At 36.8% G+C, this 27207-nt stretch overlaps 2 protein-coding genes across 2 annotated transcripts in view; one reads left to right on the top strand and one right to left on the bottom strand.

The window, feature by feature from the left end:
* The window catches only part of LOC149623018 (uncharacterized), a 232295-nt gene extending 209250 nt beyond the window's left edge, over nt 1-23045 (top strand). Inside the window, exon 2 of the mRNA XM_089853497.1 lies at nt 22261-23045. Coding sequence (XP_089709623.1) covers nt 22348-23010 — 663 coding nt within the window. The 5' untranslated portion in view covers nt 22261-22347 and the 3' untranslated portion in view covers nt 23011-23045. The remainder of the gene's footprint in view (nt 1-22260) is intronic.
* Nucleotides 23046-25586: 2541 nt separating this feature from the next.
* Nucleotides 25587-26996, bottom strand: LOC149623017 (uncharacterized). Its single transcript, XM_089853491.1, has 3 exons — nt 26505-26996; nt 26277-26438; nt 25587-26211 (listed from the first exon to the last, which is right to left on the bottom strand). The coding sequence occupies exons 2-3, from the start codon at nt 26318-26320 to the stop codon at nt 25614-25616; spliced, it is 642 nt and encodes a 213-aa protein (XP_089709617.1). The 5' UTR covers nt 26321-26438; nt 26505-26996; the 3' UTR covers nt 25587-25613.
* Between the last annotated feature and the right edge of the window lie 211 nt (nt 26997-27207).

Below are 27207 nucleotides of genomic sequence, written 5' to 3'. Positions count from 1 at the left end.
TGAAGATAAACAAAAATATTTTGGAAAAGGTGTAATATTATTTGGGAAACTAAATAAATGAATAAATCAAAATTTTGGAAAAGGTATAACAATATTTGGGAAGTAAATGAAGATAAACAACAAAGTTTTGGAAAAGGTATAACAATATTTGGGAAGTAAATGAAGATAAACAACAAAATATTGGAAAAGGCGTAATATTATTTCGAAACGTACATGAAGATAAACAACATTATTTTGGAATAGGCGAAACATAATTTGGGAAGTAAATTAAGATAAACATCAATATTTTGGAAAAGGCATAATATTGTTTGGGAAGTAAACAAAACATTTTTCTGAAATAATTTCCCAAATTAAATTACACCTTTTTCAATATTTTCTGGTTTATCTTCATTTAGTTTTCGAAATAATATTACGCCTTTGCAAAATATTGTTGTTTTTCTTCATCAAAGAGAATATACCAAGAGAAGCGGAAGCTTTAGCCTTTGCCAAGGCTTCTAAAATTGGTGGCTTTGAGTTTTAGGGAACTACATCCGGTTTCTCGTGATTGGCTTATTCGCTACACCTCTCATTGGTTCGAATATGTCGTCTGCATATGGACAAAATTTTAGAGCCGAGTCTTAGTGTTTATGTAGCTTGATTCTGAGGTGCTTTCGAGTAATTTAAAGGAGGATATTTGTTCATCAATGTGTTCTAAACTACCGTGGTTAAAGACATTTGATTTATTAACTTCCTCAAAGAACAATTCAATCCCTAATCTGTCTTCTATGTAATAAGATACCTTTGTTATTTAAGCAATTTATTTCAACATTTTTTAAACCATCCCATAGTGTTAACGACATCGTTGTCTGATCTAAGGAAGCTAACCCTACTTTAGCAGACTACGGAATAGACGACGCCAATTTCGCGATCACGTCACTCACCAGAACTAGAATCCTAAAACTCGGGGCTACCAAAAAATGCTAGAGCTTCCGCTCTTCTTGGTATATTCTCTTTGTCTTCATTACGTTCCGAAATAATTTCATAGCTTTATTTCCGTCGCGAGTCTTTTGTTATTATGTTTACCCCCTAGTAATTTTTCCAAGATTGAGTGCAGAACGCGTTTAGGCGCTCAGCGGTTTTAATGGTGGTAAGTGCATACAATTTTGAAATTTTCAAAACTTTTTTGATCAACTTTCGGCCGGTTTAGAATTTGTTCACTACGTTTTTCGTACTCCTCGTGGTCCAATTAATCAGAATGAAGTAGAATCCTACCAATTCTTGGTCTAATTACGTCACTTTTTAAGGTTTAATGAGGACTCAACGTCATTAAAAGCTACGTTGTTATCCATCCTATTACATAATTGAGTATAAATAACCTGAACCTAACCTCACCTCATCTGAAACTAACCGAACCAAGCCTAACCTCAACTTAACCAAACCTAATACGTCACTAACCCATCACAAACTATGTTTCGACTATAATGACGTTCGACATAGTTCCGTGTCAACCGTATTCCGATTTTGTTATTTTCATCCTCATTCCATTCGATACTAATCAAATTTGTCAAAATGTGGTTCGCTGCTAATCCTCAGGAAGCGAATTTTTTCGACTTTAAGGATGTTCGATACAATTCCTTTCGGCTCTAGGTTAAATTAGTAAATTGAGGTAGCAACTCTCTATTCGACATTAATCCATTCGATACTATTATGCGACCCCCTCTCAAGAATGTTTAATTGTTCTTTTTTAAAACGATGTAACGCTCAATAAGGCGAACAAATAACGAAGAACATATTAAATATTAATTATATTAATTATATTTATTTTAATATTTAAGATAATCTTTTTTCTCAATTCAAAATGAATACGGAAAGAGTTAAAAAGTAGTCTATGTTTTTGTCTGTGCGTGTCCGTCCGTTGTTACTCTATTGCGCTGCGTTAGCAGTTCGCTTTATTTTGATGTGTAAAGAAATCCTACAGAACCTTAATATTCACTTTTTCCATAATATAAAGTGAATATTCACTTTTTCCATAATATAAAGTGAATATTCACTTTTTCCATAATATAAAGTGAATATTCACTTTTTCCATAATATAAAGTGAATATTCACTTTTTCCATAATATAAAGTGAATATTCACTTTTTCCATAATATAAAGTGAATATTCACTTTTTCCATAATATAAAGTGAATAGTCACTTTTTCCATAATATAAAGTGAATAGTCACTTTTTCCATAATATAAAGTGAATATGTTGAAATGTTTTTCGTAATTACGATGCATTTAGTACTTCTGCAGCTTTAAAGCTCTGTTTCATTTTGCTATTCCAAGGACATTTTATTAACATTGTTATTTGAAATGGCTGTTTATATATTACTTAAGCTATACTACATCTGTATATAGAATAATCCTTGCTTTAATGATTTCGAGAAGAAAGCTAAGCCTGGACCCTGTCAGGTGAATCAATTATTATCCGCAACAGGCTTAGAGAACCAAAAAGAAAATAATTGAGACCTGAGGTGAACTAAACTTTGGGTTTTAATTTTCGTGTCTGTAATGATGGGGCATTAACGTTCAGAGTGAGCCGAAAGTTAATTATACCTTTAAATAATCAGGTTTAGATTTTAAAATAGAAGAAAGCATCATGGTGGCAATTAGATCAGTGAAAGGGCTAATCGTTATCGGGTTATGGCTTAGAAGTTTTCATTCTTATTGTGGTGCGTATTGACTTTCAGTGCGTCTAACCACAAGTCAGCTATGGTGATATTTAACGTTGGCACACTCATGTTGGCAAACTAAGAAAATTTTTCAGGTGAAACGAAACAGTAGTGTTTGTACTGCTAACCAGTTGTGAATGCAGCGATATAGGGTTAACAGTTGAGGCGTAGAGCAGACGGCGTACTTTTCTCTGGGGAGAAGGCGAAGGAAAGTAAGCGGTTAAATCTCCCCCAAAGAAAATCGCCTAGTGTGGCACTTTATTGTTTTGAATCAGTTTAGTCTGCTTATAGGCAGTATATTTATTGCTAATGGGACAAGCTTGGCGAAGGGAATCGGCGCGTTATACCTTCTTGAGTAGTAGGGAAAGTTGGAGTAAGGTATCCCAAACAAAAATAGTATTTATACAGGTTATAAGCAAAACCGTTATCTTTAGCGGGGTTAATTGTTGGTGGTTTACCCAAATTTTCCTTTCACTCATCTTGGAAAATTAAAACGTTTGATTTGGAGGTTCTTGTTCATTAGTTTTTTTTAATTCTGTCAAACATTTGACTGTGGCTAACAGTAAACTTTCACAAAATCCAAATATCCTGGACTTATATTCGATAAACCCGCAGATAGATCGTATTCTCTTAAGGCTCGTTTACATGAGCGCGAGAAATGGAAAAAGTCGAAGCGTAAAGCTGAGAGATGAGGCGTATTGGGGTTTGCGTTCCCTAGGCATACCGTTTACAAACAAGCGAAAGCTTTTTAAGTCGCGCTTGTTGCTCATAGATGAAGCCGGTGTTCGGAATAAGCTCCGATCTGCCGCAGTAGAATCTTCAGCTCGTGTTTGCTTCTCGCAAAGAGTCACGTGATTTTCCAAGCCAATAATATCCAAGGACCGAATATCGTTTGATATTTTTGCGTTTGTTTATCTCGCGAAATAGGCCTAGGCACCACCATTGAGAATGTCTTTAAAAGAACAAGATAAAATTCTTGAAATACGTGTAATCACATTGCCTCATCCTTTCAAGCTCGACAATTAAATCAAAATTATTCTCAAGCTCAAGTAGAGAAAATATATGCATCTTGACAAATTACATCAAGTAACCTTCCAAAAGGCGAAAATAGCCTTCTTTGTTTCTATTTCTCCATATAGGATGTGGCCACCAACGACGTTCCGTTCTAATTTCCTGTTGTTTTTTTGTTATAAATGTCGAATGTTTTTCAAAAGCAATAGTTTCCTTTTAAGCAGAAGTAAACTAACGACAGTCGACGCCATTTTAGTTGTTTACTTCCGACTGAAAGACAACTCTGCAATCTAGGCTCATGCTACCGCCCAGCTCGTATGTAAACGAAGGAGCAGGTGGAGCAGCGGGAACAAACGCTTTTTTCAGACGCGATTTTTTTAGGCGCGAGAAAAAGATTCGAATTTCAACTTCTACTCTCCGCTTTAAGCTTAATTCTCGCTCACATGTAAACGAGCCTTTAGATGGGAAGTAAGCGAATCAATGATTTTCCGCACCCTAATTTGAAGACAACGACTAAATTTTGCTCGGCCCTCTTTTTTTCTGATGAGTTTTTTCTACAAATTTACGATGCCTAGCACGGTCAGTCAGCAATTCATGTCTGAGAGGGTTAAGGAACCTTAGCAATGCCCTTCCCATTCATCGTTATGGTAGGGTCTTCTGGAAACATATCCAAAACATAGCGTACAACTTCGGGCAACATTGTGAGATTCATAAGATTTCTCGATCTTTGGTGTCTTTTTGGAATTTTCACTGGGAAAACAGTCCATTTCGACGTAGATTTGGAAAACTTCGACTTTATTCTGGCCAATAAGTTATGTCAACTATAAATTGAGATGGATAAATTAATTGTATTCATTTTACCGAGTTGTTCCAGTTTTTTTTAGTCGCTACTGGGCGAGAAAGGCTACTATTATCAGAAGCCGATTAGGTTCTACACATGAAGTGCGTAACATATGTCTGGGCGAGATACACGATATATTCTAAGCTCCTAGAAAAGAACACATCAACACTCGGAGGACAATAATTCGCTAACGCGGCTCCTCCCTCTGTCTCTACCTTAAGAACCGATTTATCAGGTAAAGAAATTCGAGAACTACTATAAAAACTGAGTAGGGTGTCTAAACTATTATATAGATAAAATTATTCACAATACCAAAGATAATTTTGGAGTAAGGCATCTTACAAATCTGGGTAACTTTTGTTTGGAGTATTTAAGAAGCCGTTTATCTGTTTTTTAACGAGGTACTTTTTTTCTCGCTTCTGCAGCTGGCCCGGCCGCTCAGGCTCACCCGCTGATACCTAGAAAAGGCTTAGTGTAATTTTCGAGTGTAATACTAATAGCAGAGCTATTTTTCTCCTGAAATTAAAAAAAGTGTTATAATATTTAGATAAAGACTTATTGGTGCAAGTCTCTAACTTTTGAAGCGAGTTATCGCAAGTGATAACGATCGTCTAAAGGGTGTTTGTCAAACTCATGAGTTCTTTGAGAGCGAGATATTAAAATAGGTGATTTAGGTGTCATCAAACCTTGAACGAAAGACGGCGGATGCCTCACAAATTCTTTCGTGCTAATAAAACACAAGGTGGTCAAGTTTCTTCAGTACTGTTTCAGCTTGTCCGTTTGATTGGGGATGGTATCGAGCAGAGGTTATTTGAGCAACTTCATTCGTTGTGACAAAATTCTGGAACTCAATGCTAGTGAAACAGGACCCATTGTCGGTCATTAGCGTTCGCATGATTCCAAAACGTGCAATGTGGTGACGGTGTCTGTTGAAGTTGACCGGGTGATATTGACCTCCAACGTAATGTGCTGTACTCTTTAAATTAATATTTTTATCTGTTACCAATGTTTACACTTTATCAACCCCCTAGACCTAAGAATGAAGTATATGTAATTAAATGATAAATTACATTTTAAACTGAAGTGCTACAAAGTGCAATGCTACAAAATTCGCACCAATTGGCCCAAAGTTAAAATAGGCATAGAAAGTGAATGAAGCATTATACTTCTATAATGTGGAAAAATTCCCCACACTCTAAGAAATGGAAGTGTTAAAAAGGTGTTAAAACGGTGTAAACACCGTAAAAACACCCAAAAGAGTGTTTTATTACCTTGAGTTTTTAGAGGCCAATTTAAAGTGCAAATTCGGTGTAAAATAAAACTATTAAAACACCGTTCGAAATTAAACATGAAAAATTATAATACTGCTGGTTTCTTAAATAAGGTCTTTTATTTATTTTTCATTAATGTTTTAATATTAAAGTCAATACAAACAGTAAAAAATTATTGAAAAACGTACTTGTTAAACCTTTTTTTAAAGATGATATTCATGAAAGAAAACAGTTTTACCCTTTAAATAAAATTAACAAAGAAATTGATAATCTGGCGGTGTTGTACCTTCATAAAACTATGCTAAACGTGTTAGGCGACACTCTTACAGGTGTTAAGCGACACTCTTATTAGTGTAAGGCGATACTCTTAAAAAACGAGTAGGTACTGGCCTCACAGTGGGCCAGCTTGAGAAGCCAAAGTGGGGCACTTGCTTTTGTGACATGTTTTATCATTATTTTGAGAAAAATTAGAGTACTAAATGGATTTTCTTTGTAAAATCTGTAGCGCAAATTAGATTAAACGCGTTTCTGGTGCTCGAAAAACTCTTAGTGAAAAGAGATTATTAAATTTAACAAGAACGTCTATATCTACTGCTTGAATATTATAGCCTCCAAAACTAATTTAATACCTTATGCATTTGCACGAATTGAAAACTTTCTGCTTTTTTCAGAAGTTTATAAACCCGTAAAAATGACTTTATACGCAACAACCCTCGCTTAAAGAGGTATAGTGAGAACTTTCCTCCCTATAGGATAGGTGATGAAGTTCTCTCAAGATGGAACCCTGCTATGAATAAAGCATTGATTGCTAATAATACTGCGGAATGGCGGATAATCAAAATTTAATAAAACAAGAAAACCATACTCGATATTTGAGTTATGTCTCATGAGCGGTCAAAATGTAGCTACTATAGTGTTTTTTACGTCATCGGTTTTGCTCTTAAGTCTAGGAAAAGTACTAGAATTTCTACTACTAACTTACAAAAAGTCTCCCACTCTTAAAGGTGTGAAGCGACACTCTGAAAGGTGCTATGCCGCACCCTTTACGGAGTTGCACAACTCTAATATGAGAGTAAAAATTCACTTTCAGTGCGATATAAGAGTTAAAAAGGTGTTAAACTGCACCTCTGTTGCACAATTTTATACTTATCTTTGCCACCAATTGCTCAAATAAGTGTTATTAAACCCTTTCAGGGGTGTAAATGTACACCTGTAACGGTGTCAAATTTGGACCCATATAAAGTATTTATAAAGGTGTTAAATGACACTCCAATTTCTTAGAGTGTATGGTATAAATGACAATTGCAGTGTTTTAGCCCGGAAGTTCTATGAAAATTACTTAAAGGAATCATGTCATAAAGTTTCTTTTTTACTACACGCACTTTTCGACGTCACTGAAACAATCTAAAGAATTGGGAGTGTAGGCCTTAATCGTGGAACTTCAAGGGTGTCGATTTGCATGAACAAATTTAGGCGAAATTATTCTTCAATTTAGCTGCAGCAAATAGTAGTCTCCGCATGATTTGGATAAAAGCATGAATAATAAAGATGTATACATAGTTAAAACTCCTGTAAGTTTCAAGACTTGACTTACTCCGAAAAAATAAATCTAACGCGTCTTTAAGTAAGATCAATAATTAAACTGCCGGAATTACCAACTTTATTAATCGAAAAAGTTAGCAGAGCGGAAATATAAGTGGTTTTTTCCCAGTTCATATCGGCTACACGACATACAACAAAGTGAAAAAAATCTGCAATTGAAGCGAATCGTGAAATAAACTGGTGTTTCCACCGAGGAGCTTCCCCTTAATAACTATATGCCAACAGGAATTTAAATGTCGCAGTGTTCTCGACTTTTCAAACTTGATTACACGCAATGTATATATCCATCATTTAACTTTAGAAGTTGCCTTGAAAGTTACATGAAACAACTACCTTATTATACATAAGACAATTTTAAATCTCACTAAAACCTGCATTAAAAATTCAATTGCTGCAGTTTAATAATTCCTATCACCAAGATCTCATTCAAGTAAAGACAGAACGTTCGAGTCAGTCTAATCCGCTTCCATGAAGTTAGAGTTATCTTTTTTTTCTGGGAGGGGCCTAGTTTAAGTCGGTTTAGCCATAGCCCTTTCGATCCGCGCTCTCGGAGGCAGCTTGCGTCGTGACGCGCCTGATCTAGTGGGCTATGGTTAAGCGCGCCACCTACTAACCAGAAATTACTCAATAAAATGTTAAAATGGACGCGGCCAGTAGCGACTCGAGAGTCGGCCTAGGAGAGAAGTCGAAAGGAGATATTGACAAGAATGTTAAGTATTAGAAGAAGATCCAGATTAATAACATCGGATGGGCCTAATGAAAAATATATTTATTATCAATCGGGGTAGGGACAGATAAAAATAACGTGGATTTTATATAAAAATATGGCTATTTACCTGAAGTTTCAAACGTAAGCCTTGGTTGTTCTGGCACTTTAGGAAAATAATTGTGGCCATTCCTTGTTATAATAATCGAATAAATATTGTCTTTTTCACTATTTACTATTCGGTCTATTTTTATATCGACATAACCAACTGTTGCTCTAACAAACATTTCTACTAATTCTGAAGTCGGTCTCCCTCACATCGAGATTGAGAACGACAATTTCAATAAATAATGAATGGATAGTCCACCTGGTGGTGTTAGTGTATCAATAAAATGGCGGGATTTTTTTTAGGGAGGGGCTTAGTTAGTACTTGATGGTAGCGAAGGTGAAGGTAAACTCGAACGTTTTCTCTTTACGCAGGGCTCCCACCAAAATCTCAAAAATAAATAGGGGAAAAAGGGACTTTTCACGATAAAAATAGTGTAAAATAGGGACCTAAATTCTAAAAGTAGGAACCAAATAGGGACCACTGGTAAAACAAAATGATATCTATTCTGTGAAAATATCACAAACAGTTAGGAACCTATTACTCTTTTCTTTTTTTTCGACAAAATAGTATATTGTTTCTGACTTTCTTTTGTTTATATTCTTATTCTAAGGGAGCGGTAGGTATTAAGACTTGATACTGGCTCTAATGTATAAGGAAGGTTTTCTGATTAGAAGTAACTATTTTCGTATCATGTTTACTGGATTTTAAAAAAATCCACTGAACTAGAATTTGGGCCTTTACAGGGTTCGTACAAAATTTTTGGAATGAAATTCCCTGACTTTTTCAGGTTTTCCCTGACTAGCTTGAACAAATTTCTCTGACCATTTGCAATAACGTACATGGCGAAAATATATGAAAACCAGTCTAAATTCAGTCGAATAATTTTTGCACGAGTTCTTATTGTTATAAAAATTAGCCAATTAATTCGTTTAAATTTAATATTAAGTAAATCATAAATAACCGGAGCGAGTGAAGCGAGCTCCGCAAATTTGGGGCTCTGGTCAAATCTCAGACAAGACATTTTCAGGTCACCCTTATACTTTTTCTGAGGTTTATAAAAATAGGGTGATTTAAGGACCGAATACCAATTTTAGGGTAAATTAAGGTCCTTTTAGGAAAATAGGGACTTTAGGGACTTTTAGGGACCTGGTGGGAGCCCTGTTTACGTGAATGAGATCTTGCTATCACTCATAGCTATAGAGAATATATCGAAGACGAATTCAACCATATTCTCTTTTACGATGCCAGTAGGGGGTAAATCGTGAAATAAACAGGTGTTTCCACCAAGGAGCTTCCCCTTAATAACTATATGCCAACAGGAATCTAAATGTCGCAGTTTACTCGACTTTTCAAACTTGATTGAACACAATGTATATATCCATCATTTAACTTTAGAAGTGGCCTTGAAAGTTGCAAGAAACAATTACCTTATTATACCAAGAAGTTATATCAGTATCTCAGAGAGAAGGTATAAGATGCCTTTGTATTCGCGCGCCATAGTCCCAGTCCCCCTTTCAAAATACAAGGGAGGACGTAAAAGGAGGCCGGGCTATTTCGCCTCTCCTCAGTCGTCACGTGAGTTCGCGATTCCCACTTCCATTTCTAGGAATCTAGTCTGCTAGCTATTAAGCGCCGGCCAGCCAAGGCTTAGATGAGAAAAACTTGAGGATTCAACCATGGAACCATGATTCAACAGATGATATAAGATCGACTTAGATACAGGTAACTCCTAAATGTTTTATTCAAATTCAGAAAGGTTAATATATTAATTCTAATTCAGTCATAATGGAAGAGAAAGAATTATCAACCCTAAAAAGAAAACCCAGGAAAATTCAGAAAATGGTAAAGAAGAGCCAAAGCTTATAAAAATAACAAAAGAGGTTGTTGGCAAAATAGAGAAAAGTAGCCAAAATGTTAAGGAAAGTCGCAATAAGAAAGTTAAAGGGACAGAAGAGACAAAACCTCAGAAGAAGACTACAGTAAATGTAATCACAAAGTCTAAGAAAGTTTTAAAACCAGTAGTGAAGCCGCAGCCTGAGAAGAAAGCTGCCGAAAATGTAAAGAGGTCCAAGATAGTTTCAAAACCAATAGTAAAGCGAAAGCCTGAGAAGAAAGAGCCTGCAAAAAATGTAGTCACAAAGTGTAAGAAAGTTTTAAAACCAGTAGTGAAGCCGAAGCCTGAGAAGAAAGCTGCCGAAAATGTAACAAGAAGGTCCAAGAAAATTTCAAAACCAATAGTAAAGCCAAAGCCTGAGAAGAAAGAGCCTGCAAAAAATGTAACGACACAGCCTAATAAGAAGAAAGAATCAGAAACAGAAAACGGAAACCTAGGAACAAAGTAACAGAAACTACTAGTAAGAAAAAACTTGGAATAAAGGATACAGAAACATTGCATTGGAACAAAAGTCTTTGGCAAATGAAAATTTAACAAGAGTTATCTTGCCTAAAATTCGCAATATGCCATACATTTCTCACGATTTAATTAATTATCTATGAAGATGATGCTAAACCCAATACGTATGATTCTCATTGTTTTCTTCTGAGAAAATGGCATGAATTACTTGATATTCTAAATAAAAATGTTTATGTAATGAGTGGGCTCCTAGTCTCAAACAAATGTATTTGCTCTGAAAGCACAAGTGAACGGATACAAGAGCTGATATTTGAACTTTGCAGAAATTAAATGAACATTCTACAGTCATCTATGAAACACAAACAATTGCCAATCACTGTGTGCCTAGTGCAGAGAAATATGTTTGTGATATTATAAGAGTCAACAATGCTTTTTTTAAGACATTGTACGACTATTTTTCTGACAGTATTAATTTAGCCAAGAATAAAACATCAAACCTAGAGATTCCAACAACTTCCATATCTATAATAGAAAACCAAACAATACAAGCTATATCCCAATCTAGCGATGTTATTCCCCCTCTTAATAGTAGGCTAATAGCACTAGCTGGAGGTGTCATGGGAAAAATTGCGAAACTGTTCAGTAGGAAAATGAAGGATCCAAATCAGAAACACATGGCTTGTGCATTCCTTTTTATAAATGCAGTTATAAGGAGGAAACTGGAGGAGCAGAGCGACCTTCCACCCAGTTTAATTGGGGAAGCCTTCATAAGAGCAGTTCCCTCATGAGCGGATTTCATAATAGCGGTCTCCATAACAACAGTTCTCTAAATAGCGGTTCCCGAAATGGCAGTTTACCCATTACAGCAATTACCGATACAGCGGTTCTCGTAAACGCGGCGTACCGTTACAGCAGTTCTCTAAAGAGCGGAAAAACAGATATGCGAAAAACTATAGTTGTTTATTATGGTGTAAGCTGGCCCAGAAAGAACTAGGTCAGATATGGATAATTTGGTTAGGTTAAAGTTGATTATTTCAACTAAATAGTATTAGGTCAGGTTAGGTTAGGTTTTTTTTCGATTGGTTAGACTTAGGTTAGTAATATTTTGGAATTTGTGTAAAAATGTTACGCCTTTTCCAAAAAATTACTGTTTACAATATCTACTTCTGAAATAAAATAACCTTTCTCGAATTATTTTTCTATCCTGGTATGAGAATTTCAAACTGATACAGCCTGAAGAACAGTACAATATTTAAGTGTACTTCAAAAACACGATCCGTTAGTAGGTCATATTCCTGATTAAATGATCACGGAAAAGGTAGTATTTGAAACCAACGAATATAGCTCGAAATTCAAGACAAACACTTCTATTTCCCAAAATAGCAGCTGCTATTTTAAAGCAGCAGTTTTGAAAAATTCCGCTGTTTTTTGGAATTGCGGTTGCTATTTCGAGAACTGCTCTACAGGGAACTGCTCATATGAGGTACACCCGTTTAATTGCACCTACCATTTTTAGCTTGATCTTCTAAAAACTCCTTTTTGTCAGTTTCATGTTGTTTTTCGCGGTCCTTCTTCCAAGTTCTTCTTAAAGCTACTTTAGTTTCAAAATCAGGCGCTTCATTTATAACTTCGTTAAGCTTATCTGGCAATTTATTTGATATTAACTCAACCATTTCCTTCAGTTCATTAGATTGGTCCTTATTTAATTTTAGTGTTAATTTAGTAAATTTTTGCTGTATCGACTTCAAACTTCTGGTCAAATTAGACCAGGGCTTTGTGCTTTTTCCAATTTTTATGCAAGGATACTGTGACTAAAGATCTCTTTTTGAAACCCGAATAGAATTAGGTCAGATGAGATTCCCAAGTAGCACACCCGTAACAGATCAGAGCGTGTTGGCCCGCATGCAGCGTTGTTTCACCTCTCTGATATTACAGTATTAAAAAGACTTGGTTTGCCTAAGCCTAAAAAACAAAACGATAAGAGTTTTTCCAGTTGACTGAAGCGCGGATATTATTTTTCCAAAGAAATTTAAACACAATCCGTATTTTACAACTCTTTAGAATTTAATTCAATCACCTGATTTTCCTGGTAATGCATTTATTTCCTAGAATTAGTTACTTTTTCTAACGCGAGCTAGCCTCGCTCTGTAACTGTTTTCCTATCAAGACATGTACATCTTTAGTTCATTATATTCGTTTCTGTTAACTTTACACCTCGTTGCTTTCGTTGATAATTTTAATGAGGATAAGCTTAGCGCTCTTCATACCGCTATTAACACGAACGATGCCGATGGTAACCTTCATAGAAAGTTAGAAGGGATTTCGAGGCGGCGTAAATCTGGTAGACGGACTCTCTTGGTGACAGATTTGCCATAAAACGAAAAAAATGTGGGTACAGGGACGGAGACTAAACGTGACTTGAATTATGATACTAAGTCCTTGTGTGTAAGTTATGAGGGATGCTGAATGAGGGATCTTGCGCGAGCTCAATAATAGAACAGGGGCCCATCTATAATTAGATCTTGAATCGAAGATATTATTATCGATCGAACACGTTTAGGATGCGAGAGTTAAGTTTAATTTAGGGTCTGTAGGTATTGTGCCATTAAAGTCAAAACTGAAAAGTCAATATGAAAATAAATATTTAATTGAAATTTAGCTAATACCTTATTATTTTTTCAAACATAACCCACATTAAAACCTACATTTTGTAGTCCATATTTTTAATCCCATAGATCCAAACGTTTAAATTTTTCTCTAAGTTGCAGGCTTAGGAGATGGAAATTCCCGTTAGCTACGTTTCGCGCCTCCGTTTAAAAATATTGAGGCTTGTTTAAACCCAGAATCCTTAAAGCCATTCTAGTCAAGCTACTGAGTTTCAACTTCACCTCTTTCACAGTCAATATGGAAGTCGCCATGGTTTGAATACTTACATATGTTTTAATATCTTCCGCGCTTCGGGATGTAGAGATTTACGAAATGGAACGTGTGCCGTGATGGATCCATACGGGTTTTTCGAAACATATATGTATTTTCTTGTTTTTTCGGATAGATCTAATAGATAAACATATATCTGGACCATCGTTTTATAATGAAGATAGCATACTGGCAGCTTTTCCAGGTAATCTTCCAAGCACGACAAACTATCTACTTGGTTTTCCAATTTATATAATTCGTGAACATTTTTCTTCCTTGGCAACACTTCTGACTTAATTGGAACAAACTAAAGTTAAAAAATAATGTAACTTTTTAATTTCAAACGGTTTATGTTTCCCTTCAGGCAAATGTTTTAAAAGCATATTTAAATTACCCATTCTTCTTCTGGAGCTCTACCATCATATAGTTCAAGATTGGGAACTTTGAGAATGTCTGAGATATCTTCAACGTACGATACGCGATCCGGTACTGTTATTTTAGATAGCAGCAGACCAGTAAAGGACATGGATATGTTAAAAATTGCAAGTATCCAAAAAGCCCAGAATAGCCGAAGAGTCTTATTTCGAAAAATTGAAACATCATCTAAATTCCAATAAAAATTGTAGATTTTGTATTCACGTAATAATTCTTGGCGTAACTTACTTCCCACATTAATTGTGGTTTTCAAAATACATTTCAAGTATTTGAAGTATAATGATTTAAATGACCGTGATTGTTTTAAATATAATGCAAACGACGCAGCAAGCACAAATGGTGTTATTAGTAGCGCTAAACATATTGATATCCAAACCTGAAAAACAAAGGGTTTGCTGCGGCTTCAGTCGAAGAGTCATTGCCGCCAAAAAAAAACGTTGCTTCAGTCAAATAGGACAACTTAGCAATTCAAAGATTGTAAGATAAATTATTGGATTTAAAATCTTACTCCTCTGCTGAAAGACCGAAATATGTCGAAATATCGCTTTTCCCTCGATATAGGTGATCCCGTAAAAAGATGTGTTGACTCGACACCCATGGCATTCGAAAATTCAATGACGTTGAAATATGACGGGATTGGCATACAAAATATCATTCCAATATCGGAAACCTTTGAATTAAGTATATTTAAACAAATATTGTAGCTAAACATAAAATTGAAACTTGCACGATTGAGGTTGAAATGGTCATTTCTGTTATAAGAACCCTTCAATTTGGCACACACTATTGCAAGAATTGCTTTCAACCTAAAAACCTTCGTTTACTAATAATTAGAATTTTAAACAATTTTATTATCTCTCGCGCCTCTATTTGGTTGAGAACGAGTAGGGTTTAATTCGAAAAAAAGTCACTAGAACTAACTGTCCAAAGAAAGCGGTCAAACGGATGGCTATATAGCGTGGTTTCGAAAAACGTTAGTACGCTTAACGGTTATTGATCAACTAGCTATTACTCGCGGAGTCGCTCGCTTGCAATAAGAACTTCCATCAAAATGAAATAAAGTATGGTTAGGCTTTACTGATGACTAATATTTTTATAGCACCCTAGGAGCGAAGGCACGTTCTTGCAAATGGTTAGCCTTCTAGGGTAAGCGGTTTGGGCTGGCCCTTGATTATCAGTCAGTCAGGACTTTAATTTATAAGGATATAAATAATGCCCACTTCACAAGCCTATGATGCTTCTGTCTCTCTGGCGGGAGCTACATAAATTATGCTTACGTTATTGGCTAAACGTCCAAGCATAGTTTCCACTTTTGTAACTTCAGAAGCGTTAAACTGAATCTTCCATCTAAAAAAAGATGATGATACTTAATATCATTAAAAGTTTACTCGCGAACTCGCAATTAATTATAATTTAAAGAAATATTTAAAAAACCGTGTTTTACCCAAGTCTGTTTTTAATCATGTCTGTAAAAATTCCCACTATGCCCATAAGTAATCCAGAGACTTCTTGGGTATCTTCATTTAGTTCTATTAAGCTGGGAAACTAATATAATTTAAAATACATTTTATTAGCATAATAAGAAATAATAGGATAGAATATTAATATAAATAAAATGATATATATTAATATAAAAAATGATACATATTAATATAAAAAATGATATATTTTAATATAAATAAAATGACATATATTAATATAAATAAAATGATATATATTAGTATAAATAAAATTATATATATTAATATAAATAAAATGTTATATATTAATATAAATAAAATGATATATATTAATATAAATAAAATGATATATATTAGTATAAATAAAATGATATATATTAATATAAATAAAATGATATATGTTAATATAAATATAAATAAAATGATATATATTAATATAAATAAAATGATATATGTTAATATAAATATAAATAAAATGATATATATTAATATAAATTAAATGATATACATTAATATAAATAAAATTATATATATAAATTTAAATAAAATGATATATATTAATTTAAATATTAATATAATATAGAATAGAATCAAAGTTTATGTTCACAAAAAAGCGTATGAGAGCTTAGGAGAATTTGCACAGGCGAACATAGAGGATCATATAGTTGAGGAGTAGACACTTGAATTCGAGAATATGTCGCTTAAATTTAAGCTGGTCATGTCCTCTTTTATCCCACTGCCTGCCTGCCTTCTGTACAAGACATATACTTAATTGGTGGAAGAATGTTGTCTGTTTAATAAATATCTTCAAAGTTTTTTAATGCTTTCATAATTTATTAATTGTAGCTTCTTTAATCGTTTATTAATAAAGAGCAATAATTGCAAATTTGGTAAATAAGTTTTAAGTATAGCTCTCCTCTCAGCTCGGAGAAGTAATATTTTGATTTTCCCAACTGGGATTGCGTCTGTAGGAGGGAGTCTTTAAATATGAGAGTCTGGTAAGATTATTGCAGGGGCTGCTGGCTTGTTGATAGTGTTCTTTGCTTGCCTCGGAAGCTATTTTTAGTAAGGTTTCCCACAGTTAAGTTCAAACAGTTCAGTTTTCGGTTCAGTTCAGTTATTTTCGTTTTCAGTTTAGGGACTAAAATGATTTGATTGCTTCAGTTTAGTTTCAGTTTGCACATCTCCAAACTGATCAGTTTTCAGTTCGGTTCGGTTTATTTCTTAAACTGAACTTATAAAAACTGAACTGAAGAGATAGTTCAGTACTCTTTCGATCTATCGCGATAAACGATATCATTACGTTCCCGCAAACATTAGTAGAACAATAGAAAATAGACATCGTTTAGTATTGCATGCTGTATGATATTTTGGGGGATGTGTCGCGTAAAGTTACCTTATTAGTGTCTCGTATATTCCATCATTTATGTCGTGTAGATTTTATTATGCATAGAAAAAGTCCCGTGATTAGCTGGGACCCTCTGCAGAGAGACACAGGCTAAAAGAAAACCAATAATTAGTAACTAAAAAGGGTATCATAATTAGTTAATTAGTCAAAGTTAAATTGATCAATGTTAATAATTAGTAATTAGTAATTATGAAATAAACATGCCTCTTAATCTTAAGGTATGGCACTTCACGATTCCAAAATACTTAGTAGTAGTAGAAAATGTTAGCGGTTAATAGTTACAATCTGGGTATCTTGGGCCTCTGACACCGTATTTTTCTTCTTGATAATCTCTGAAGGGGTTTTCGGTTCAGTTCATTTATAACTGAAAACTGAACTGATCAATTGGGTTTCCTGGCTGATCCGAACTGATAATTTCAGTTCAGTTTCAGTTCTTGAAAATCTTAACCGAAAAGTTTCAGTTCAGTTTCAGTTTTAGTCCAAAACCGATTTGAACCGAACTGTGGGAAACCTTAATTTTTAGGTTCAGCGTACTTTGTTTTTCATTAATTTTAGTGGCTTGTTTGATGGTACTATTAATCCAATTGTGTAAACTTCTCTCAAAACACGTCAATTGTGGATAAGCATTCGTTTTATATATAGGTTATGTTTCCATGAAATGCGTGAAATTAGTATCAAGTGTCTGCAAAATTTATCAAATCCCAATTTAATTGGGCCAGCTCAGTTAGATAATTCAATGTATTGCGCTTTTACTTTATTTTTCTTATGCAAGGATAACTGTAACACGAGGAGAGGATAGTGATCAGACCCTTCGTAGTCACTTAGAACGCTAATAACAACTGCCAGGGTAGAATCACAGTCATAGAACAGCGTCTCGAAGCTAGTAAATAGCTAGTAATAGTAATAGCTAGCTAGAGTGGGGTGGCGTAGCGGTTAGCGCTCTCACCTCCCAGCAAGAGGATCCTGGGTTCGATTCCGGACTGTGGCACCGGGAGAAAATCTGTACTCGGCTCGAGGCTCGATCGAGCTTTCGAGTCCTATCGAGTACTCGCACAGGCATCAACGTCATCTCCGTGACGTACGTTACTCGATGACGTAAAAAGGCTCTTTTTTGCACATAAATAAACCAGTTAAGAAAACCAAAATAATATAAACTTATTTACCTGGATATGGAATTATTTCTCTCTTTTTTTTTGACAAAAATAGATGGTTTTATAAAATAGGAGGAGTTTATTGAGAAAATGTTGCCCTCGACGTCATTTACTAAGTAATCTCGCCAGAACGAATGAAAGACTACGATTTCTTTAATGCATAGTCTAATCGATCACGTTGGCTGCTCGAGTAACAACCATGAGCGAGTGGACTATTCTCATTTCCGGTTCAGAACTGATGCTAGAAGATTCTCTGCTTTTCGTGATCGTGCAACGGTACAAAACCGTGAAGCCTTGTCAAGCAAAGTTTATACACTGTTATGTTATAATACTTAGATTGAACGTAATAGTTTTAAAAGCAATGTTTATTAAGAGAATCCAGCAGAGCAAGAGCAACTGCCAACTAGTTTAAAATGTGTTTGTTTTACGAAATGGCTTTCTTTATATAGCGCACGTTATCGTCGTTATCTAAATATCTAGTTTTTTTATACAAAAGCTATCGTTAGTAGGTAAATAGTTTTTTGTTATACAACAAGTTTTTTTTTTCTTTCGTAGTTCCAGGTATACTTGTAGTGGTTTATGCAGGGGAGTACCATGCTGGTTTCATTAGTCGTCTGCCGAAGGATGACACGCGGGTTATGGGGGCCATGTCCTTTGAAGTCGATGTTGAGGTTAAGGTGGCTCCTGGAGAGAAGTTTTCTTGAGTAGGCTCTTGGTCGGATGTTGATTGGGCAAAACTTCTTGGTGTGTGACTTGGTTGAATGGTGGAGCCGGTCTCAGTTTGCGACTAACGGGGAAGTGATGCGAGCTCTGATGGTATGCATCGTATAGTGAATCCGGAATGCTGAACCATTCCGGAGTTATCGTCACACTGTTGTACTGGTGGCTGCCATTTGAGAGTGTGTCTTGTTCCCACATAATTGTACTGCCGTTCCTGATGTTGCTTTCGACCACAGTTTCGAGGTCGAAGTTGAACTCGTGTCCGTCTGAATATTTGGTGTTGTTCCGTTTGAATTACGTAGGAGTCCGGCGTCGTAAGGTGCTGGACGCCCCAATTTTGCAGGAACTTCGTGAAAGTGTAGGATGAAAAGGGTGGACCGTTGTCGTATAGAAACCTTCTTGGTATGCCGTGGCGTGAGAAGTGTGGAGTCATGAACTTTATTACAGCTTCAGCGGTGGTTGAGGTCAGTTGTTGGGCTTCAACATACTTGGAGTAATGATCGATGATCAAAATGTAGTCCTTTGCTTTGAATTTGAATAAATCCGACGAAATGGTGTGCCAAGGATGAGGCGGAATTTCCAGTGGTCGAAGCGGCTGGGGGGTATTGGCACGTGCTCTTTGATTGCAAGTGGTGCAGTTTCGGACGAAATTTGTGATGTCCGTGGTCATTGAAGGCCAATATACATTAAGTTTCGCTCTCGCTAGGCAGGCTGTTAATCCTTGATGGACGTTGTGTATTTGCCTTATTGTCTCATGTTGTAGAATGGCACACTACATTGGTCTCCAAATTCAAGAATTTTCGACAAAGTTTGACTAATGTTGCAATCGTAGCGGAGCATAAAAAAAAATACGGGAAAGACTCATACAAAAAAGAGCCTGCTGCAAAGGCTCTGAAGATTATTCTATTATGAACATAGTGAGAATTAAGGTAAAGTAAATTTTCTGTTAGATGTATCTTTTTCACATTTGTGAAGACACCTAATTGAAAAGAAAAAATTATCTAAAATTTTCTCTTGAACTTAAATAGCCGGCAGATTTTCCAACATTCGAAGACGAAGAAAGCATTGCCACACATAAATCGCAGATGGCCTTAGAAATGAAAAAATCCGAGATTGACTGGGTCTTAATCGACTCCAAAATGGATAAAACAATGAGTGGCAGAAGGGAAGTAATTGGAAAGAGTAGTGTGTCTGGAGTACTAAATGAGTATCCTGCACTTTCTGATATGAGACAAGTAAGTAAAAAATGTTTAAGATGATTAATTTGTAAGGCGTTAATTTAGAATAAAAAATATTATGGTATTTTACGTAAAAAACACGTGATAACTGGTTAAATATAGTACATGTATTTTATTTAATCAGTTATCACATGTAAAAAAGTGAGGATTTTTTTGTATACCGGTTGTTTGACGCATAATTGTCGGTTCTTTAAATTGGTCAGTTTTATTATAAAAAACTTTCCGATAGATAATCTCGAATTTGAAAGAATTACCAAAATTAACATTGAAGTAAAATTGGAATCAGATTTAGAGAAATACTCAGAAAAAATCTGGAAATTTTTGAAAGTGGCACCAATGAAATCTGAAATACTTGCAGAAGAGAAAAAAGAAGTAATTGAATGAATACTAATTAAACCTTAACACTTTTCTAAGTACCAATTTTCTAGTTTCTCTAGGTGTTAAAAATTGGCTTTCCATATTATTAATACCTAATCTGCTTAAAGAAAATCATGAAATGTTTTTTTTTCTGACAAGAATGATATTTCACGAATACCAAAGATTCCTCTCATTGTACATTCTGGGCCAAAAATTTGGTTCTGCTCGGATTACAAAATTTTTGTTGGTGGAACAGAAGTGACACAGGTTTCAAACATCGCAAACACCATGATGACTCTAATTGCAACTTATTGTATTTTTGATGTGCAGTATTTCTCTGGATCTTTCAAAACCTTAAATTTTATAGGAGCTTGCTTTTTGGAACTAAATCTTAAAATATGCAATTTCCAAGTTAAAAAATTAAACACCAGATGCATTAAAGAGTCAAAATGTGATTGATGTTAAAAATAACGAGGATCTATTAAATAATTTATGTTTATGGGTAAATTTTTGACTCCAGGTCTATTTCTTTATCAAAGTACGAAATGGTGCGGCATTTATCCGGAAATGGTTTATACTCAACCCTGACTAAACCCCAAAGAGATGAATAAAGCACCGGAAAGATGCTGCATTTAAACCGGAAATAGTTTAAACGTTATCCCTGACTAAACCCCAAAGAGTGCAATAAAGCACCGAAAAGATGCCGCACTTAAACCGGAAATGGTTTGAACTCAAAACCTGATTAAATCCCAAAAGAGGAATAAAGCACCGGGAATCTGCAGCATTTAAACCGAAAATAGTTTAAACGCAACCCCTGATTAAACCCCAAAGAGAGGAATAAAGCACCTAAAAGGAGCCGTGTTTAAACCTGAAATGGTTTAAATGCAACCCCTGAATAAATCCAAAAGAGAGGAATAAAGCACCAGAAAGGCACCGTGTTTAAACCGGAAAAGGTTTATTAGCAACCCAATTTTAAACCACAAAGAGTTCAATAATGAACCGGAAAGGCGTCGTGATTAAACCTGAAATGGTTTAAATGAAACCCCTGATTAAACCCCAAAAAGTGTAATGAAGCACCAGAAAGGCACCGTGTTTAAAACTGAAATCGTTTAAACGCAACCCCTGAATAAACCCAAAGGAGAGGAATAAAGCACCAGAAAGGCGCCGTGTTTAAACCGGAAAAGGTTTATTCGCAACCCGATTTTAAACCACAAAGAGTTCAATAAAGAACCGGAAAGGTGCCGTATTTACTCCGAAAATGGTTTAACCGCAACCACTGATTAAACCCTAAAGAGTAACATAAACAACAGAAAAGAAGAAAAGGCTATTACCACGGTTTCAATGAACACCCTTTGTTTTATCACACTCCCTTAACGGTGAAAATCAAAACCATTTGGGGTATGATTTTCTGACAAAACTGACATATCCCTTAATGGTTGAAATTCAAAACCGTTTTTTTTACATTGTAGAAGTTTACATTCAGGCTAGATTAACTTAGGCTTCCAGGTCTTTGTCTATACCCTTCCAATAGGCGTAACTTCGGGCCATCGATTTCATATTCAAAATACCCGCGTGGTTTCTGTGTATTTCTTCTAAAACTTGTGGTCAACATTTGGCCGGAACGATGACACGCATTCCATGTAACAAGCAATTGTGGGTTACTGTAAGATCATCTCGCTTGGAGAAATAAAACTACATTTCGACGTCCTCCTTCGTTAATTGAGGTCAACCGTTCAAATTATAGTCCGAAACGCGGTGTAGCATTTTCAATCAGTAAAATTAAAACACCCGCCAAAAGCAATAACATAGGTACTATACCGCCATTTAGGCAAAGATATGTAAAAGAAAAGAAACTGTAAGGGCCAAGCCCGAGGAAAATATTTTAGTCAGTCATCGTCACGCGATCTCAATAGTCATGTAGACAAACCTTCTCAAAGTGTATCAATAAATACGTTTTTTATATCTCTTTCATATCTCATTAATCGGAAGGTAGATATTACATTAATGGCGACGGAGATGGGATCGCGATAGCCCTCTTATTTTTTTCGTACCTCGTGATAATTAACGGAGTTAATTATGTCTGTACCACCACCACCACCACCTCCGAAGGACTTTGTCTCTTTACCTTTGTTTGAGCCCTTCGCCGTTTATGGCGCAGCCGCGGAAACGGCGACTCATTGGAAAACATGGCTCCGACGATTCGAAAATTTGTTGACGGCAACCGCTGTCACCAATGATTCGCAGCAGAAAGCGTTATTACTCCATTATGCTGGCGCTGAAGTCGAGGAGATCTTTGAAAATATCAACGTACCAACCGATCCTCAAACCTACCCAGAGGCTAAATCAAAGCTAAGTAACCACTTTGCGCCTGCTTGCAATCATGATTATGAAATCATAGTTTTCCGTGCGGCTAAACAAAGACAAGGCGAAACCATAGACCAATATCATACCCGCTTACGTCATTTAGCTGCCACGTGTAATTTTGCGGATATCGCTCGAGAACTCAAGATCCAAATCATCCAGGGTTGTCGATCATCAACTCTCAGAAACAAAATCTTACGGGATGCAAGCCTAACCCTAACTCAGGTACTCGATACAGCTGGTGCTGACGAACTGGCATCTGCCCAATCTAAAGGTATCGAAGATAGTACGCTCCTCCACCAGACGGCACAGAAACCTCTTTTCGCGCTGACGCAAACCAAGCACAAATCATCGCCTACCAACGCTCAGCCAACCTGAGTCTGCGGATTGTGTGGCGGCACCTATCCACACAAAGACGGCAGAAAAGGCTGTCCAGCATATGGCAAGACTTGTCATACCTGTGGGAGAGTAGGCCAATTTGCTCAATGCTGTCGTTCTGGCAAACCGCCATCGTACCAAAGCGCAAGCGTTTCTGCACCGACACGAACCAATCAGAAAAAGCAACCACATCGACAACTACCACATCGACAAATTCGATCCGTTTTACCAGCGTCTACGGAAACAACCGCTTCCGCCTCCCACAACCGAGAAGATTCAGATGAATCCATCTTTTATCTTGAAACCCCAGAAACAACTATCTCACCAGTTCTAAACGAACCCGAACCTATCTGGGATCCACCACAAGTCAAGATCGCTATCGGAAACACCAATATCAAATGGATTGTAGACACCGGCGCCACGGTTAATATCCTTGATCGAGCTGATTATCTTTCTCTCGACCCTGTACCACCTCTACACGAACCGACTACCAAGATCTTTGCCTATGGTGCTAAACAGCCTAGAACATAATAGGTTCCTTTGGTACCCGGCTGACGCACAAAGAGAGAACCATTCAAACCTCGATAATGGTCGTCTTCACTGTTGGACCACATACCAAACCAATTCTGGGTTACAAATCCAGTGTAGACCTGGGCTTAGTCTTTGTGGTGAACAACAATACGCTCATCGACTTTACCAAGATCCTGTTGTCACGATATCCGGAAGTATTCCAAGGCATAGGGAAGCTCAAGTGCAGGCCGATCACGCTTCACATTAATCCCAATATACCGCCCGTGGCTCAACCAGCACGGCGCGTGCCTTTTCACCTAAGGGATGCTCTGGATGAAGAACTCTGGAACCTAGAACACCAAGATATCATTGAAAAGGCTACCGGCCCGACCTCTTGGATATCGCCACTGGTAATCGCAGCGAAACCGCAGCGGAACGATTCCCTAAAACCAAACATAAAGGTATGTCCGCACTAGGCGTAAATTCTCACTCGCTACGCCACGTACGCTACGCTCGCCAAGTACGCCGGCAAAATTCCCTGTCCGCACTAGGCAATATTTGCCGTCGAGTACGCCGGGCGCGAGCGGCGAGAGAGGAAAAAAAAGTTAAACCTGTTCAACTTTCTACGCCGAGCAAGCCAGCGTAGCCGGCGTACATCCAATAAGCGAGCTAGGATCCGTCACGTGGGATGTTGGCAAATTTCGTCTGTTCCACCAAAATAAAATGGCGCCCGTATGTTCCAAAGTGAAGAGATTAGCCCACGCGAATAATTTAATTATTTCAATGCTATTGATTCGAAATAAAAAGAAAAAAGAAAAACAAAGACGCATATGGATAAGAGAAGTTTTCCAGGATAGGAATGAAGACGGTGATTTTACAAATCTTATCCCCAAGTTGAAATACTATTTTGAACGATTTGGTGACAAGCTCTATGTTGAATACTGCCGGTTGACACCATCCCAATTCAAATATTTACTGAACCTGGTTAAGGGTGAACTACAGAAAGAGTCAACTCAGTTTCGTGAATGCATATCACCCGAAGAACGACTTTACGTAACTCTGAGGTAAAGTTTCTCGTTTGGTTGATTGCAGGAAAGTATAGACCATGTCTTTTTTAGATACTTGGCAACAGGTTGTTGCTATAGATCTCTGTCATTAGCGTTCCGATTAGGAAAATCTACTATCGCTGAAATCATTCCTGAAACATGCAACGCCATTTGGAAGGTGTTGATGCCTATTTTCATGCGTCCGTTAACGAAGTCCACTATGAAGGTCATCGGTGACGATTTCTACAAGCAGTGGAATTTCCCCAATTGCGTAGGAGCCATCGATGGGAAACATGTGAACATTGTTGCACCCTCCAATAGTGGATCCCGCTACTATAATTACAAAGGGTGCCACAGTATCGTCCTTATGGCTGCTTGCGATGCCAACTATGTGTTCACATTTGTCGATATTGGCAACTTTGGTAGAATCAGTGACGGTGGTGTTTTTGGAGCATCCGAGCTAGGAAATGCAATAGACAATCCAGAGTTTTTCCCACCACCACGAAAAGTTGACAAAAGCCAGGTGGAGTTTCCATTTACCTTTGTTGGCGACGAAGCTTTTCCACTGAAGCCGAACCTCATGCGACCATATTCTGGCAGAAACCTACCAGAAGATAAATTTATTTTCAACTATAGACTGTCACGAGCTAGGAGGTGCATAGAGAACGCATTTGGCATTTTATGCGCAAGATTTAGAGTACTCCGCAACAGCATCCCTCTTAAACCTGAAAATGCCGAAGGAGTTGTGAAAGCAGCTGTGACTCTTCATAATTTCTTGATGATCAAAGATGGAAATCTTGAAGAAAGACTTTATTGTCCTAAGGATTTTGCCGATTATGTTGATGGTGAAGGTATATTACATAATGGCCGTTGGCGCAATGAACAAGGCAACGTTCTACGTACAATAAATCAACAAGGATCAAATACGTACAAAAGAAATGCGGCTGCAATAAGAGATGATTTGAAGGTCTTCTTCATGGGTGATGGTAAGGTGCAATGGCAAGATCGGTACAATTCATAGACGTTCAAAACAAATGTAGAATTAATCTACTCTTTATTTAAATCGGCAGTGCCGGTACATTTTGATTCAGTGTCATGGTGTAGTTCATTCAAAATATTCATGAAAGAAATTTTAGCAGAACGTTTTTTTTTGGCAGGCAAACTTTTAAAATCATCTAATAAACTCAATAAAAACAGTTCATCAGAGTCTCCTCTATTATTCGAACATTCGTTCTTCTCAATAAGTTCGTTGTTTGTTTTCATCATTTCCAACAGCACAGCTTCAGTTGTATCTTTTCGACCCCTTTTTTTCCTGTTGATTTCGTCACTGTCCTTGTTTTTAGAATTCAGCGAAGGGCTAGAAGATTCACTGCCATCATATTTGGATTTGGCAGATCCACTTCCTTCCTTTTCGCCTCCAAAACTTGGGGTTTCCAGTGGGGTCGATGGTGAATCACAATTAACATGTTCATTTGAGCTTGATGCCGAAAGCAGATCTTCTTGGGAGATTGTAAACTCTCCACCGTCTGTGACAAATATTTCGTGCCCTTGGACGTCTCTTGGTATCACATGTTCTTGGTTATGATTGTCCCTTTTGTTCACATGGTCTTCGTTATCATTTTCTCGTGACATATTACTACAGGTTCTATGTTAACAAGGCTTGTGAACATAGATGTACACTATTTACATTGGAAACACAAATAAACTTACGGTCTATGTTTTAAAGTATCATCTAAAAATGACAGAGATTGCATCAATTCCCATGGTTTCTTAAATGATCGTCCTGATCCACTTGTTTTGACCCTTTTGTCGTTTTTTTTTCTCTGCTGTATTTGTCCCTTATAGATTTCCAACGCGCCTTTGTCTCATTCACTAGAAACATCACTTATATTATAAACAAGCAAATATTAATACATAATTTAATTTAGGAATACTTACAAGAGGCTCCCAGCTTTTCCGAGATACTTCTCCAAGAGACTTCCTTCATTTTAGCCATTCTATAACTTTGGAGTGAAATATTCCATAATTCTGGTCTCAAATAAACTTCATTAATCAATTCTTCATCATTAAACTCAAAATAATTAGACATTATGGATAAAAAATCAAGAAGCCGAAAGACTGAAAATCTACGAGTACTAGAATAGACAGGGCCTTGGCTCTATTTTTATTTTGGTGGAGCAGACGAAATTTGCCAATATCCCACGTGACGGATCCTAGCTCGCTTATTGGATGTACGCCGGCTACGCTGGCTTGCTCGGCGTAGAAAGTTGAACAGGTTTAACTTTTTTTTCTCTCTCGCCGCTCGCGCCCGGCGTACTCGACGGCAAATATTGCCTAGTGCGGACAGGGAATTTTGCCGGCGTACTTGGCGAGCGTAGCGTACGTGGCGTAGCGAGTGAGAATTTACGCCTAGTGCGGACATACCTTAAGAGTTTGCGTTGACATGCGAGCACCGAACGCTGCAATAATCCGTGAACGCTATCCTACACCAACCATCGAAGACATAGTAGCGACTCTGAATGGATGTAAAGTCTTTTCCAAATTGGATCTACGCAGTGGTTATCATCAACTAGAGTTAGACCCATCATCAAGGCACATAACCACCTTCGCCTCTCACAACGGAATCTATAGATACAAGCGT

This window comes from Phalangium opilio, unplaced genomic scaffold (genome assembly GCF_054372755.1).
Source record: "Phalangium opilio isolate 3A_F unplaced genomic scaffold, DU_Popi_V2 ptg000118l_1, whole genome shotgun sequence".
Taxonomy (NCBI): domain Eukaryota; kingdom Metazoa; phylum Arthropoda; class Arachnida; order Opiliones; family Phalangiidae; genus Phalangium; species Phalangium opilio.
The sequence above is the reverse complement of the archived record's forward strand: the minus strand, read 5'-3'. Positions and strand labels throughout refer to the sequence as shown.